At 41.5% G+C, this 18100-nt stretch overlaps 1 protein-coding gene across 3 annotated transcripts in view; it reads right to left on the reverse strand.

The window, feature by feature from the left end:
• The window catches only part of LOC124794914 (DENN domain-containing protein 1A-like), a 313331-nt gene that overhangs the window by 240398 nt on the left and 54833 nt on the right, over positions 1–18100 (reverse strand). For all 3 annotated transcript variants that reach the window (XR_007016626.1, XM_047258616.1, XM_047258615.1), the window contains exon 3: positions 14966–15103. Coding sequence is in view for 2 of the 3 variants with exons in the window: in XM_047258616.1 (XP_047114572.1) it covers positions 14966–15103 (138 nt within the window). In the remaining variant the exon portion in view is untranslated. The remainder of the gene's footprint in view (positions 1–14965; positions 15104–18100) is intronic.

An 18100-nucleotide genomic window follows, 5' to 3' on the forward strand; every position in this document is an offset into this window, starting at 1 on the left:
AGCAGGAGAATATTAAAAAAAAACTCACACATTAAATATATTATGAGCAATAATGACACAGGACAAGTAACGCCTAGATAGAACACCAGTATAAGGAGATAACATTTGGAGTTTACTTGAGGGTAGATTTGGAGCTGAGTGAGGAACACTTAGCGCAAAACAAGCAGCAAAAAATGTCACCTCTCCACATCCATGCTTTATGTCAACTTTGACAATGGTTCTTATAAATCATTTGGTAATAACAACTTTCTCATAGGAAGATTAAAATGTGGGTTGCTTTCATTGCATGGTCTGCTAGGATAAATGGTGACGATTGGTTGAGATTTAATTCACACCATCGATCAAGTGAGTCTGGACATGCAACAAGGATGTCGCAGAATGGCAGGGTTGCTGTGCAGGTGCACTGTGCAATGTTCTCTTACCCCAGTATGTAGTCTTGAGTGAGGTAAGCGTGACCAATACAGATGTGCCGTACGATTGTACGTTCTTTTGTACGATATTCCATTTCTTGGTGGAGGTTTGTATCATTTGGAGTTTGCTGAGTCGGACATTGGTCATCCAATCTCCTTTTCACTTTCATATGATATGACATCTGAGATACAACTACAAAGCAGTAGGTCAACAGAGGAGACTTCTTAGCTAATGTATCATAACAGTCACTGCCTGGGATGTCTATGTGGCTTGATGTCCACAGGAATGACATGGAGGTTACTGTACTGTGAAGCTCATGCAGCAGTTTGTGAATGGCAGACATCAGCAGATGAGTTGGAGGGTGATTGTCAGTCACATTACTGAGGAAGTCACTGTCGACGAAAAGATCTCTCATGTTTTGAGTTTTTATGTGTGTGGGTCTTTTGGGCATTGTTACTAATTTCCTCATGTAAATACTGCATATAGTGTGAAAGGTACATTGTACCTAAAAGTTTTCTGGCTGTTGTTGGACCCATTAGTATATGCCGGAATAAATGTTGCATAGTTGTGGGGGACTGAACAGAATCTATGGCAACAAATATTAAGAGTGTGTGTGATCCTTGATGGCACACTGGAGGTCCATTTGTACAACAGGTCGAGAAATATACCACTAAAATAAACTTTGTCAGTGGGGTAAGCAGGCAAGTTACTGTGGGGGGAAAGTGCACAACGCATGTCTTTTGTTCTAACCATGACTGTTCTCTCTGTTTCTAAAGAATTCATAAAGAGACAGATAATGTTCTGTAGGAGAATTGTGTAAAAGGGATGTCCTGGGCTACAATAGATCTTAATCTTGTAATTAATTAAGAGTTGCTGGCAGCCTATCTTCATTGACATAGTCACTCCCAGAAGGAAATTATTGAAAGGAATCTTGCAGAAAACTCCAGTCACTAGGTAACTCCACTGTGATGCACAGTCTAAGAAGCCTAAAAAAAAGGAGGCCCTGTTGATGTGTAAGGTACACATCCGCAGTTTAATCTCATTAAAAATCAATTACATAAAATTTTATCAGAATCTGTTAACCTGCTCCTCGAGAAACGTTTCTTAGAAGTGAAGAGAGTTTTATTTCTGCGTACAGCAAGTGTGTCCAATTTAAGTTGGATTATGAAGGCCTTGATTCCCTTCCATTTTCCAAGATTCAAAATTTCAGTTCTCAAAAGCAAAGTAGATACAATAACAATCCCATACGTAGCATTGTTGTAGCCATCACAGTATGTAGTAAAGAGCTTTGTGTGCTGTAGAGATCAGCAGTGGGGCAAACAAAAGACTAGCGGCCCCAAGATTTCCGACTACTAGCAACTTCTACTGATTCAGAACAAGAGACTGTGTGCACCAAGGAAAGTTTACCAGAGAGTACTTCTTAAAAATTTCACAACATTTTTGTTCTGATGATGCCTCGTGTTGCATCAGAATTATCATCTCAATTAAGATCTTGGTTTATGAAGAATGATGCTTTCACTACTGATTGAGAGATCATACTATTCAGAGCAAGCAATAAGCAGATCAGTTGGTCTACGAAGTCCCAACTTCAGCAACATATGCATAGTGATGCACATGCAAAGAATAAAGCAGTACCATCATCTATTAAGCAAATTTTATTGTCACAGATGCAAAAGACTCCAAACCCAACAAATGAATTTTTTTTATATGTGCTCTGCTACGGCTGCTGTGAACGTTCCATAGTACGAGCTTCAAGTGCTTGAATATGATATTTCCACAAAAGTACAATTGGCAACAGAGTCTGCATGAACTGACATTAAGGAAGAACTATTTTGGTTTTAATTACCAGGATGCACCGAAAAGTATGTGGAGCTATATAAGTATCCACCACATCTGGGAAGCTATCGACACATCAACAGCCGTACATTAATGTTTCACTGGCAATCTCATTGTGCAATTTCAACATTTTTGTTGCTGTAGGACAGACAACACTTTTATTTCATGAAGATATGTTGCAATTGCAGTACATATATTTTGCTACTTGTTTCGAACCAAGTGGCTCATACTCAAGCCTTACCTCAAGAGGGCAGGCCTGAGAATAAACCAGGTGGTTCAAAACTAGTTAGCAAAATACACATACTGCAACTGTGACAGATCTGTAATAAATTCTTCAGGCAATCTTGTTGCTGGCAAACTCAATGGAGAAGAATGCTCATAGCCTGTACCGATTTCTTGCCCAAGTATTGGGAGTGCACAAATCATTCAATAGGAGCTCATGCTGCGAATGACAGCTTAAAGTGCTGTGGCTACAGGGAATCCAAGGAAAAACAAAATCAGCTTTGTGGTCTGAGGTGCCTTGTCACGGTCCACGCGGTTTTCACCATTGGAGGTTCGAGTCCTCCCTCAGGCGTGTGTGTGTGTGTGTGTGTGTGTGTGTGTGTGTGTGTGTGTGTGTGTGTGTGTCACCCTTAGCATAAGTTAGTTTGAGTTAGATTAAGTACTGTGTAAGCTTAGGGACTGATGACCTCAACAGTTTGGTCCCATACGATCTTACCACAAATTTCCAATTTTCCAAAAAAAATTTTTGTTGCGTATCGTATTCACATGCTGCGGCCTACAAGATGGTGGTGGCAACTACCCTCTGTGTATTTCATCAGCATTGAATCCATTTCCCTTCTGGTCCAGGAACTGCAATACACCACCGAAGAAGTGTGCAGCAGCCACCCAGAAGTAAACAAAATAATTTCATATGCCAAGAAGGTGTTTCTTAAAAGCCCTGCATTGTATGTTACTTTATAGAGAACTGCTACCAAATCTAGAATTTCCATCTAAGCCAGTTCTAATGCAATGGGGTAACTGGGTTTAAGTTGTCAGTTTTTATAAAGAACATTTACTAGCCATGAAATCTATGACTGATTCATTTCCGAGAGAATCTTCAGTTTCAGTACAAGAGGCATGAAATGCTTCCACTGAACCTAACAGTAACTTCAGCTTCCTTGCCAGTAGCATTAAGGAATTATAATCTATTGGGCTGCCTTTGCAGAAATCATTTGAAATTGTTGAAAACATAAAAGCAAGTTGGGTGACATTATAGGTGGGATTGGGCAGAGTGTAGTGAATAAGTGTGATGCAGTTTTAGCAAAAAGTCAGCTATTTGTCTTTTACTGCTAAGTGCAATATCATCAGTGTGAAAGAAAAAGATGCTCCAGCCAACATCACTCCAGGTACATTTCATTTCCTAAAATTTGCACTCTAATTCCGCTGTGAAGTAGACAGCTCATTTTCCTCCTATAAAAAATTATTTCTGAGCAGTGACATTCTATAAGTGCAAAGAATTTGGAGAATTACCCAGTTGTTAATTGTGCTTCAAAATAAAAAGTACGGTAGGGTACCTTAGTAATTTAAGGGAAGACAGACATTTTAGCAAACAGAAGTGACCTAAAATAATTTTCTTTTAGTGGCACAGTGTAGACATCCAAAATAAAAAATTAAGTAATGTGAAGTGTACCTTCTTAGTGTACTTTCCATGTTTCTGAACCTCACTGATTATCTGATGTTGCCCAGGTATGTATTTATTCTAATCTTTTATTAGCCCATCTCCTTCTTCCACCCCCCCTCCCCCTCCCCCTCTGTCCGTTTCCTCCTTCAGCTCTCACACTCTGTCCCCGTTACTCTTTGTCCATCACCCCCCCCCCCACCCACCTCCATCAACTTCCTCCGCCCGCCCCCCCCCCCCCGTCAACCCCTTCCTCCCACTCTCCTTTTCAATCTTCTCCTTCTCCTTCTCCTCCTCCTCCTCCTCCTCCTCCTCCTCCTCTCCTCTCTGTCTATCCATCTCTACCATCCCTTCTCTCTACCCATCTTTTCCACCCCCGCCCTTATCCATCTCCTCCTCTTTTCTTCTCAGTCTGTCTCCTCCTCTACCATTTCTGTGTCCATTTTACTGTCCGCTCTGTCTGCCCAATATCTTCTCCCCCCCCCCCCCTTTCCTGTCTGTGCCCTGTGCCCACCTCTTCCTCCCCCTTGGCCCTCCTCATTATCACACTCTTACTGCCACATTATTTCTTTAAACATTGTAACTAATATGTGCACCAAATTTGGTTGAAATCATTCCAGGGGTTTAGGATAAGCTTCTTGCATGTGGCTTTGTCTGCATACAAACATGTCTAATATATTTCACAAATATTTAAGATATTTCACACATATGTGTCAACAAATTTCACCTGCACCTGTAGCAAATTTGGCCCTGCAGTTTCATTTTCATGCAGCTCAATGTTTATGACGACATATCTCACATTTCACAGATTGTAGCTAAATATACCAATGGATATACCTGCAACATCATATCATTGTATAGAACATATAGTAATCCATATTATATGTTCTATACAATAATATAATGCTGCAGGTATATCCATTGGTATATTTAGCTACAATCTGTGAAATGTGTTGTGAACAGAGTTAGAAGTAGACAAGTCATAAATTAAAACTTCATGCATGATTTGGCAGTTTTTCACACATCTGGGTTTATGGCACCACACCACCTGAAGTTTGTGTTGCTCAATGATATATTTTTCTAGATACATTCAGCAGCATATGTGGACCATGTCTGAAAAAAGTGTTGTGAATAGACTTAGTTGCAGTGAAGTAACAGTTTTAAACATCTTGCATGATGCAGCAGTTTCTCACACATCTAAGGGTTTATGACGTCATATCTCCTAAACTGTGTTTCATACAATAATATAATTTTTTTGGTATATTCAGTGGTGTGTGAATACTGTCTGAAAAATATGTCATGAATACAGTTAGTAGTAAAGCAGTAATAAATTAAAATGTTGTGCTCCATGTGGCGGTTTAACTGAATGAACAGCGGAAATGTAATAAGCGATGAACTTTTTTCCTATCATCATTTTGTGAGACTTGTTAGCAAGAAAAAGATAAAAATTTGAAATTATGTGTAAAATTTGTTGCAAGACTAAGTGCTCTCTTTCTGAAATACTGGATGAATAAAGTATGGATATTCAATGAACATGGGCTATTTTCCTTTTTCACACCCACCCAGACCCCTTTCATAAATAGATGGTCCTTATTCCACAGCGATTCTTTCCAGACGGTAAGTGATATATGTACCAAGTTTGGTTCAAATTGGTCCAGTCGTTCAGGAGGATATGTGGAACATGCATACATAATACATACATACATTTTATTATAATATGTATGGTTTGTGTTGATACTAGCTGAGTAACCCCATGTTGCCTGGGTATTTATTTATTACAGTCTTCAAATAGTCAACCTCCTCCTACCCCCAGTCTCTGTCCACCTTCTCCTCACCTCTCTCTCTGTCCATATCCAGACAGTAAACAATATGTGTACCAATTAGGGTTGAAATCAGTTAGGAGGAGATATTGAGTATGTGTGTTTGTACCATATATTGCATACATACGTCTGATTCATTGGTATTTTACAACACATGACTCCAAAGAGGATGTTCACGTTATCTGTGGTATTCAGCCATATGGCTTCATCGCAGGTCCTGAAACACTGCCAAAATTATTGACTTGCTGCAGAGCTCATTCTCATGGCCTGGTTGACAAATGAATAGCATGAATATGATGGACTGGATTGATAGGATTAAAGGGACCAAACTACATGGTGATCAGTTCCCCTAGCCTCCATACATTCAGCAGGGAAGAGAATTCAAAGAGGAAGACAGATATTGACGAACTCTAATGTAACCGAGAATCATTAAAACCAAAAAGAAGTAGTAACTAGAAGTGAGAGAGGGGCAAGTGGGTGAGTTGCTCCACCCAGAAAGAAGCTGGGGACTTTTGGGACACAGTATGCAATGGGTGACACACCGTCTGCATCTGATCAGCATTCCCTCACTCTCCACAACAACAAGGAAACCAGCAACACAGACAAATTAATAAGATCTTAGGAAAGGGAATAACAATGATGAGACAGTAAATCAACAACAGATATAAAAGAATATGAAGAATTAAAAAGGTGGCAAGGGCAGTCATATGGAGCCAGGGTCAGAGCAAGTAATGGGGCGCAACCCTCAAATGCCTCAAGCGGCTGACAAGGCCAATGTGTCCTTACCCTGCAAAGAGGAGTAAAAACAACATTCACAGTTAAAAGGTAAAACAAGATCAGCCGCTTTGGCTTGTTCACTATCACCAGAGACAGTATGTCAGCAAGTTTAAGATTTCACCATAAGGTGGTCAAGTACGGCAGTCTAATAGGGATGTGGGCCACTGTCAGATGGGCACCACACTGGCAGAAGGGTGGATTCTCAGGTCATAGAATGTAGCCATGGTTCAGCCAAGTGTCGCCAATGTGCAGCTGACAGAATGGTAGACTCCCTGTGAGAAGCATGAAAGGAAGACCGCCACATGGTTGTGGTCCCCTTTATTGCTCACAGCTTGTTTGGAGGAAACAAGGGCACAACAATTCTTGTTCCTAGCCTCCAACAACTGACAGTGGTGAGTCAAACTAAGGTCTCATTCCAGTAGCCCCCACCCCATTGCCCCGCCAATCTCCAAAGTCAGCACCCTGATAACCAACTTGCCCAACCAGTCAGCATGTTTGTTCCCTGGGATCCTTATGTGACCTGGGGTCCAGACAAAGACGGCCAACCATCCAGCTTGATGGAGGTCAGAAAGGAGACCATGGGTAGTCACAACCATTTGGTAGCACTAGTTGATAGCCTCAACACCACTCAGGCAATCACTGCCGATTAAGAATGTCTGTCCGGTGCAAGAACAAATGTGACTGAGGGCTCAAACAATTACCACCAACTCTGCAGTGAATACACTGCGTTCTTTTGGCAAGGAGCATGGTTCACTGCTCCTTGTATGTGTGTAGGCAAAACTAGTTCATCCATTGAGCATACATTTGTCAGTTTACATCACTTGTGAACCTGGAAAATGAACCAATGATGGACAGGAACAGGCGGCAAAAATCCATGGGATCAACACAGTCTTTTGGTCCAAAGAGTAGGCAGAGACCGATGCAAAGATGTGTTACACACCATGGGACCAAACGCAATTGCTCCCTGACAAGACGCAACAGTGGGGGAAGTCAGGAGCTCAGAGACCCCATATGCGAACCACAATCATGACTCCAGTCCTGGGCCACTGTTGTGGGAGGCAGATCTCCCTACCAGGAAAGAGGACATGGCAGTTCGGATACTCAGGAGAGCAATGAATGTGTATCACATAACTGAGCAAGAGTTGTTGGCACCTGATTGTAGTGAAGAGACCCCATCCTCTGCGAATAGGCTGTTCACAGGGATGGTTTGAAAATCACCTGTTGCGAGATGGATCCCCAAATGGTGTACTTGGTCCAGCACCGACAACTCTGAAGGCAATGCCAAGCCATATGTCAGACTCCCAGAATCAACATGGGACAAGAGCAGGGCTTTGTAAAGCTACAAAAATGACAATTGGTCTGTTCTCCAGCTGGTGTTACTGAGGTTTGACCAGCTTATTCCTTCAAGATGGCCAAGGTGGGGTAGTAAGGTAAAGTAGGCACCTAAGACCAGTCCTAGAAAGTGAAAAGACTACCACATTGAGCAATTGTTTGTTGATGTAGAGTTCTGGTTGTGTGTGGATAGCACAATGGTGACAGAACTGCATGATGCATATTGATGTACCTTCACTCGTGATGTATGAGGATGGTCCCGTAAGTACCCGAACCAACAAAGAAAACACAATAATTTTGGAAAAAAATGTATTTATTTTTTAACATAATCCCCTTTCAGCTCTATATACACTCCTGGAAATGGAAAAAAGAACACATTGACACCGGTGTGTCAGACCCACCATACTTGCTCCGGACACTGCGAGAGGGCTGTACAAGCAATGATAACACGCACGGCACAGCGGACACACCAGGAACCGCGGTGTTGGCCGTCGAATGGCGCTAGCTGCGCAGCATTTGTGCACCGCCGCCGTCAGTGTCAGCCAGTTTGCCGTGGCATACGGAGCTCCATCGCAGTCTTTAACACTGGTAGCATACCGCGACAGCGTGGACGTGACCGTATGTGCAGTTGACGGACTTTGAGCGAGGGCGTACAGTGGGCATGCGGGAGGCCGGGTGGACGTACCGCCGAATTGCTCAACACATGGGGCGTGAGGTCTCCACAGTACATCGATGTTGTCACCAGTGGTCGGCGGAAGGTGCAAGTGCCCGTCGACCTGGGACCGGACCGCAGCGACGCACGGATGCACGCCAAGACCGTAGGATCCTACGCAGTGCCGTAGGGGACCGCACCGCCACTTCCCAGCAAATTAGGGACACTGTTGCTCCTGGGGTATCGGCGAGGACCATTCGCAACCGTCTCCATGAAGCTGGGCTACGGTCCCGCACACCGTTAGGCCGTCTTCCGCTCACGCCCCAACATCGTGCAGCCCGCCTCCAGTGGTGTCGCGACAGGCGTGAATGGAGGGACGAATGGAGACGTGTCGTCTTCAGCGATGAGAGTCGCTTCTGCCTTGGTGCCAATGATGGTCGTATGCGTGTTTGGCGCCGTGCAGGTGAGCGCCACAATCAGGACTGCATACGACCGAGGCACACAGGGCCAGCATCTGGCATCATGGTGTGGAGAGCGATCTTCTACACTGGCCGTACACCACTGGTGATCGTCGAGGGGACACTGAATAGTGCACAGTACATCCAAACCGTCATCGAACCCATCGTTCTACCATTCCTAGACCGGCAAGGGAACTTGCTGTTCCAACAGGACAATGCAAGTCCGCATGTATCCCGTGCCACCCAACGCGCTCTAGAAGGTGTAAGTCAACTACCCTGGCCAGCAAGATCTCCGGATCTGTCCCCCATTGAGCATGTTTGGGACTGGATGAAGCGTCGTCTCACGCGGTCTGCACGTCCAGCACGAACGCTGGTCCAACTGAGGCTCCAGGTGGAAATGGCATGGCAAGCCGTTCCACAGGACTACATCCAGCATCTCTACGATCGTCTCCATGGGAGAATAGCAGCCTGCATTGCTGCGAAAGGTGGATATACACTGTACTAATGCCGACATTGTGCATGCTCTGTTGCCTGTGTCTATGTGCCTATGGTTCTGTCAGTGTGATCATGTGATGTATCTGACCCCAGAAATGTGTCAATAAAGTTTCCCCTTCCTGGGACAATGAATTCACTGTGTTCTTATTTCAATTTCCAGGAGTGTACTTTTCCCAGAGATGTTCAATAAGTTTGATACCCTTTTTATAATGAGAACTGTCCAACTCCTAAAATGGCAATTAACTGCAGACATCACATCTTGATTTGTTGAAAATCTTTGACAACCAAGCCATTTTTTCAAATTTGGGAACAGAAAATAATCTGAGGGGGCTAAATCTGGCGAGTAGGGTCACCGAGGTAGCAATTCAAACTTAAATTCATTAATTTTGGCCTTTGCAATAATGGACTTGTGAGCTGGTACATTTTCCTGAAGAAACAACACTTTCTTCTTTCTTGCAGCTGTTTTTGTTTGATTTCTTCGCCCAAACATTGCAATAAGTCCACATAATACTAACTGATGGTATATCCTTTTTCGAGGTAGTCAATGAAAATTATCCCACGTGCACCCTCCAAAAAACCGAAGCCATCACCTTGCCTGCAGATGAAACGGTCTTTGCCTTCTTTGGAATCGGTTCTCCAATTTGTGTCTATTGTTTTGATTGTTCTTTTGAGTCAGGAGTGAAGTGGTTGACCCACGTTTCATCTATGGTTATGAAACGGCACAAAAAATTAGCTTTGTTGCAGCGAAACTTCGCTAAACACTCAATTGAAACATTTTCACAACACCGTTTTTGCTCAAGTGTGAGCAAACACAGCACAAACCTTGCACAAAGTTTTCTCGTTGACAATCATCCAGCACCTTTTTGTGGATTTTCTTCAACATTTCTGGAGTCGTCACCTCATTTGGTCGACCACTGCAATGTGTCTTGGCAGCTCGTACGGCCTCGTTTAAACTCAGCTACCCAGTATTTTGCTGTTGTCAACAAAGGAGTAGACTATGGCTCAGCTTTAAAATTGGTTGTGCTGAGGCCTTTCAAAAAAGTATTGTGTCACATAACAATGACCAATTTCCACCATTTTCACAAGTTCATTCACAATTTTCACTATTGATGGCTGCCAAACAAATACTAAACAATGTGGCGTCTTCACACTTGAAACTTATGCTTCACAGATCATATACTTTCTAATCCAGAGATATTTTTCAACAATGACTGCCATCTCTCAGTCAGGCTGGGTGCTTATGGGACCATCCTTGTACCTTCACTCATGACATGTGCGATTCCAGATACGCATGTCCATACAGTTACAGGCGTGCTTATAGAGGACACCTGCGCCAGCTCCCTCGTACACTCTGGTGAGCTGCCAAAGAAACAGCATTATTTACACGACCACAAACGAGTGCTTGGCCTATTCTTTACACTGTATTACTGTTGTCTAGTCAATGTGTTCAGTGCCACGCACAACCTATATCTCATTTGCTCTAAAAAGTACTATGTTCGATAAAATGTGTTTGTTCCTGCTGTAACAAACTTGGTGATGAGTGAGGGTTACATTTTCTCCACATTTTAGTGTCGGTGATAAATCGCCCAACAAACATCTCAATAGAAGAAATACTCCAGTGTCTCACTGCCCAGCAGCACGCTTTCACAGCACAGCAGCAGGATCTCGCCACCACTCTCAATTAGGTGTTGTCTGTATGATCGCGGCAGATTACTCTCCAGTCAGTGCAACTGACACCCTTTCTGGCATATGATGAACCATCCAAAGATTGGGACTCCTACAAGAGACTGTGAGACCAACATTTCCAGGTTTTTTGCATGGTCAATGCAAACCTTAGGAGGGCTTTCTTCCTTTCCTGGCTTTTACAATGCATTTATCAGTTGTTGTGTCAACTTGTGCCTTTGCAAGAACCGACCAGCTTATCACTTGATGAAATTTTCAAGCTTCTCTCAACCTGTGGCAGACTGCACGTCATTGTGACATGTGTAGAATTTTACCATTTCCAGGAATACCCAAATCAATCTTACAAAGCCTGGGCTGCAGAACTACATGGGTTGAGCCATCATCATAAATTTGTCATTAGTACCCATCACAAATCCTACGCTGATCACATGGTGCATGTTGTTGTTATTCGTCTGGACCCAGATAGGGAAGTCCACAAATAAGAACTTCAATGTAAGAATCCAATGCTTACGGATGTGCTCAATTCAGCACAGTCCTTTGAAATGTCACGGACCACAGGTGATCAGATTACTGTGCGGGGAGAGTTATCCGAAGTTGCTCAATCAGTCTATTAGGCATGCTGCAAGTCCACAGGGTAACAAGGAAGCCATTGCAGCAGTACAACCTTCAACTCAGCGTCACATTGGGCAGCGTCAATTACAGCCACAGTAGCAACGGGCCACATCACAGCAACAGTTGCGTGCTTCCCTTCCATTTTGCCCTTACTGCTTCATTCAACATGAGCATGCTCCATGCCCTAAGTGTTGGGTGGTTTGCAAGAAGTGTCAAAAGGAAGGCCACATTGCATCAGGCTGTAACACCTCTTGAAACGTGGAAGACACAGTAGTACCAATGGACATAAACTCAACCTCTACAATGACTCATAAACTCAACCTCTACAATGACTCATAAACTCAACCTCTACAATGACTCATAAACTCAACCTCTACAATGACTCATAAACTCAACCTCTACAATGACTCATAAACTCAACCTCTACAATGACTCATAAACTCAACCTCTACAATGACTCATAAACTCAACCTCTACAATGACTCATAAACTCAACCTCTACAATGACTCATAAACTCAACCTCTACAATGACTGTTTCCCCAAACAAATTGTTTACTGACTTATGTGTATTTAATAAACCGCTAAAAATGCAGATGGACACAGGAGCTGCAACGACTTTAGTAAACGCACAGCTGTATGTGGATTTGGGCTCCCATCCACTCACACAGGTTTCATGGAAGTTGGTTAGCTACAAGAAACAGCAGATTCCGATACTAGGATAGTTCTCCACTCCTGTATCTTAAAAATCTGTTGTTTGACCTCTCACTTTCCTTGTTGTTGATTAAAACAGCTTTAATCTGCCAGGAAGTTTCATATCAGCGCACACTCCGCTGCAGAGTGAAAATCTCATTCTGGAAACATCCCCCAGGCTGTGGCTAAGCCATGTCTCCGCAATATCCTTTCTTTCAGGAGTGCTAGTTCTGCAAGGTTCACAGGAGAGCTTCTGTAAAGTTTGGAAGGTAGGAGACGAGATACTGGCAGAAGTAAAGCTGTGAGGGCCGGGCGTGAGTCGTGCTTCGGTAGCTCAGTTGGTAGAGCACTTGCCCGCGAAAGGCAAAGATCCCAAGTTCGAGTCTCGGTCGGGCACACAGTTTTAATCTGCCAGGAAGTTTCATATATTCACTAGTTTCTGGTCACTATCAACCATAAAATTCAATACATCATTAATGAACACATCAATAAATTTACACTATTTCAATTAATATTACATTTCTGTATCTTGTAACATCATAATACATCTGCATTTGTTTACAGTTATCCTGACATAATGACCACAGTGTTATCTGCTGGTTCAGGTCGAAAGTATTGGCTGACGCAAGAAAACTGTTAGTACTTAGCAAGGCCATTCAACGTACAGCTACTTCCATCAACTACTAAGGTTCGCAAATGACTCATGGGGGCAAACCTAGGAATATTTTTTTACTCGATACTTCCCCAGTGACACATATTTGAACCTTTAGAATACCTATTCTTAATTTGGTTTTGAAGCTCAAGCAGTAGCCATGTTTGCTGATAAAAAGAACTGATTTTCAGGTCCACTTATTATGCAAACAACTGTTGTTTATAAATGGCCAAACAAGTTTCAGCATCTTTACGCCACCATCAGTGGGTACTTTTATTCAGTTCTTAATTACTCTATATTTTGAGTTCCATAGGACCCTCATAAAATTATAGTATACTGGTAGTTTGTCATACTCAGTTCTTTTCTCATCCATTGTGGAAATGCACACACAAACACAATATATGTTTTTGCAGAAATTCATTTGCAAGTTATACTTTTTCATTGCACAGTGTTTTCTGTGTGTTCCCTCTGATACATGCTTAAAGAAGTTTGTGTGTCTGGATGTGTATTCCAACCATTAACTGACAAGTAATTATGAACAAGATGATGATGACCCATGCCTGTTGTTTGTTCCAGTCCTGACAAACCAGTACATTCTTTTGTCACTCCCCCATCCCATTCCCATTCCCCCTCCCCCACCTCACCTCACCTCACCTCACCTCACCTGGCCCCAACCACCATTGCCACCACCCATGATTTGCTAATGTAGGCATCTGCTTTTGTACAACCAAATTAGTACACCAGCTAAAGATAATTCAGTACAATAACAGTAATGTTTTACATGTGCTTTCATCATTTTGTTAATGACGTGTAGACTGAGCAAATACAATTCTATAAATACTTGATACAGAAAGGATCATCACAACATAAGCTCCGTGTGTGTGTGTGTGTGTGTGTGTGTGTGTGTGTGTGTGTGTGTTTTTAAGGGGGGGAGTGGGGAAGGGGGGGGGGGGAGAACATACACAGACGACAGGTTGTTCCTCACTTCTCACCACATAGGAGGAGGCATTGAGTGGTAGACAGGCATACTGAAAAAGAGACAGTTATACATTATTAGCTATCAGACTTCGTGCATGTAGAGAAAACACACACACACACACACACACACACACACACACACACACACACACACACACAATGCCACTGTTATTTCTGGGCACTAAGGCCTGACTGTACATTGAGACATTGTGTGTGTGTGTGTGTGTGTGTGTGTGTGTGTGTGTGTGTGTGTGTGTGTGGTGTTTACATCCTATGAAAGGCTTAGTCTGTTAGCTAATAACATCTAGCAGGTTTTCTTTTTTTCATTGTTCCTGTCTACCTCAATGCCTCCTCTCGGTGATGAATAGGAATTCATTCTTTTCATGTTGTCATTCCACCCCAGTTTTTTCATCATTTTACTCTCTCTCTCTCTCTCTCTCTCTCTCTCTCACACACACACACACACTCACTCACTCACTCACTCACTCACACACACACACACACACACACACACACACACACACACACACACACCAATTTTTCTATATTAGAGTTGCCTACAGGCATCATTAAGCCTAAAACAGTATTGACTGTCATGCTTCTCAGCCAGGCATAAAAAACCACTGGTTCAGCAGTCCCTAAGCCTAATTCTGTAACTGGTGACAGTAAAACTTACATTAAAAAACAGATTCAAATGACAATGATAACATGGTTCAAGATAGCAGCTTAATGTACTGAGATTTTGCAGTGTTTAGGTTATTGCTGGCATATGGGAAAGTATATAGCTATTTTGTTCTACAGTAGAAGATGAAATCAACACAGTATTAAAGTGGTCTAATCATCCACAGCACACTTGCTATTGTCACACTTGATATTATATTTAACAAAACATAAATTACAATACTCACTTATAAAATGATTCATGCCATGGTAAAAAGCTTAATATCACAAGTGCAGTCTCTGTTTTTGGATCATGACGACAAAAGCCAAATGTCCATTTTGAGTCTATGCTTGTAAGAACAAATGAGTAGTGTTGAACAACAGTGCTGAAACAAAAGGCAAATAAAACCACTTACAGACTTTGATTTTTGTTACAAGATCTTTATTTGCAAAAAAAAAAGTGTGTTTCATCATTACATAATGACCTAATGATGTGAACTCTTGTAATGTTGCACAATAAAGAAGTAGAATAAAATTTCTGAAAAAGTGACTAATCAATCAAAAATATTTTTTGTAAATATAAAAGTTTTCTCTCTGTAACAGTACTATCACTCGTGCAGTGTGTCAAGACTGTCGCTCTTTCACTGGAATCATGATTTGGATTTACAAATGAAAAGCACAAAAATGTGGACATTCTACAGCATTATTTAATTAACCAGTTTTCAATTTACAAGATGATTCTCTTGTAAACTAAGAAAACAATTAACTAAATACATTAATACTGTAAAACATTTATATTTTTGTACTTTTTATTTATACACATGAAGTTGTCCTATACCAAGCAGTGATGGAAAAATCAATCATGATTTAGAATTTTTTATGCAGAATGACACTTTCACTTTTCATTACCATGAAACTCAGACAGGTTAGTACGGTGCACCAGACAAAGAATGGAAAACTGACCTCCACTTTTTGTACGTCAGTGGCTCTTTGTCATATACAGCTGAGCTACTCAAAGTACCAAAAACACCTAAAGTGGTAGCCAGGATGGGAATGCAAGTCATGGGTGTCACACAAAGTGAATACAGTGAAACCTCTATATAACGTTTTTCAAGGGACCACAAATTCTGAACACTGTATAGAGGAAAACACTATAAAGAGGAAGGCTTCCAAATAATAATTATAGGGCATTACTGAAATTGGGATACCACTAATCAGCTTTGACAAATGGTGCCATAGATGACATTTTAAATTTTCAAAACACTGTAATATGATATTCATTGCAAATTATCAATGTATCAAATGATTAGTTTTTTGTAATTAAAACATGGGGTCCGGTAGGTGGATGGGTGAAAGGAAATGGATCAGTTTGTACTGTAAAAAGTTATAACAGATTCTTAAGATATGACATCATTGTCCAAAGCTGACAGGTGGTATCCCGTTCTTCAGTTGACCCAATTATAGAATATGAGCCAAATTTTGTTTATGATATACTGAACATATTACATAAAAACACAGTAAATGGTACAGATTAAAAAAGAATTAGTTACAAAAAAATTACTTTAATAATTAAATTATGAAATGGAACTTAAATTTGCACAAAACTCTAGGAACCTACAATCTGAAAATCACATACCTATGATTTTTAAAATATTCAAGTGAGCATGTTTGTTTTCTATTTCTCCTAAACTCTATGGCCAAATGAACAAGTTGATCTACTGTTCCGTCCTCAAGTCTGTGGGCCATCATGTATCTCCTGAATGTTTCAAAGCCTTCAGCTGCCTTAGTATATGAGGGCAAAGGGTCATCTTCCTTGTCACTGTCACTTTCACTACACTATTATTCTCCAAGCTTCTCTCTGCAGTCAGCTCCTCAATACTTTGTACTCCTGTGGTTGCCACCTTGTCATCCACAACCACCAAGTCCTCAAAAGTGACAGAATCACAGCCTATTAATTCCGGAAACTCTTGCAAATCACTTGCAACATCTTTCACAGGAGCTGCCATCTCATTTTCACAGAATCCCGTTTTTGTGAAACAGTTTTTAATAGTTTCAGCACTGACTTCCCTCCACAAGTACATAATTAAATTCATTGCCTGTTAAATACTTTCACATTTCTCAGAAAGGATATGTCTGGTGGATGTGCCACACATCTGTCCACAAACAGCAGCACAAGCAGAATGTGCATCACGTATCACATGACCAGGTTCTGCCGCTTTCCAAGCCGGTGCCAACTGTGAATCCACAGAACGGAAAATGATGCGACTACATTCAGTCACTTAAATGTTATAAAGAGGTAAATAATTGACCAGGGTTCCAAAAATACGAGTGTTACATGGAGGAAATTGTAATATAGAGGAAACGCAGTAAAGAGGAAAATTTAACAAAGTCTATATGGGCAGTTAGTCGGGACCGAATAAAATGGATGTAACATAGAGGAAAACGTTATATGGAGGAATGTTATAAAGAGGTTTCACTGTAGCTTATAAAAGTTCATTCTGAAGTTCTGGTTCTTCCTGTTAACTGGATATTAAGGAAGTATTTCTGTTAAGTAACAGTTCCTATTCACTGGTTTGCTTTTTGTTTCAATAGTGAAACAGTAAATGGTCCAAAGGAATTCCTGAAGCTTAGTTTATTTTAGAATGTCTGGGAGCTCCAGAACTCAGGTTCAGTGCAACATAAACTTATTTGCCATGAACTGACAAAATGTAGAGTCTCATTCCCACTACTTACGATAGAGCATTAGTCAGTAGTGAAGAGATCGCTCCAATGCAGATTGCAATGCAGTGTTACTATCATTTTTTTTATTTTTATGGGTCCTAATTTGATGTTACTGTAGCAAAAGATTGCACCTTTATGTAGTTGGAGCCTTATTAGCAATCAATATAGGGTGAGCATTGTGGTACTGTATGGACCATACGTCTGTGTAAATGAGCATTGTGGTGGTACTGTGTGAAAACATGTTTGTGCCGATAAGAATGTTTGTTGTGTGTTCTAGACCTGAGAGAAGACATTTGATGTTGGCATACCATACCAGCTAATAGTCCCAAGAATCATGCAGTCAAGATTACTGTTGTAGTACAGTATCCCAACTTAATCTGTAAAGCAAGATGCTACTGGAACTTGGAAAGTAATACCGGTAGCCTACTTCTTAGCAGTCATATGTGAAGATTGTAGTACCATGAGCTGGCCTCATGATACTGGATATCTGGAATTCTAAGAACACAAAGCTTATGAAACAGTATGTAACTTAGTACATTTCACACACAAGTGAATGGTGAAGGAGTCTACAGTATGGAAGTTGTACATGGTCAAGGTTTCAGTTGTTGACCTCCAAAGGATACAGGTGTAACCTGTTACCCCACACAATATCACTTCCACAG

The sequence above is a fragment of the Schistocerca piceifrons genome, chromosome 4 (assembly GCF_021461385.2).
Source record: "Schistocerca piceifrons isolate TAMUIC-IGC-003096 chromosome 4, iqSchPice1.1, whole genome shotgun sequence".
NCBI classification, from domain to species: domain Eukaryota; kingdom Metazoa; phylum Arthropoda; class Insecta; order Orthoptera; family Acrididae; genus Schistocerca; species Schistocerca piceifrons.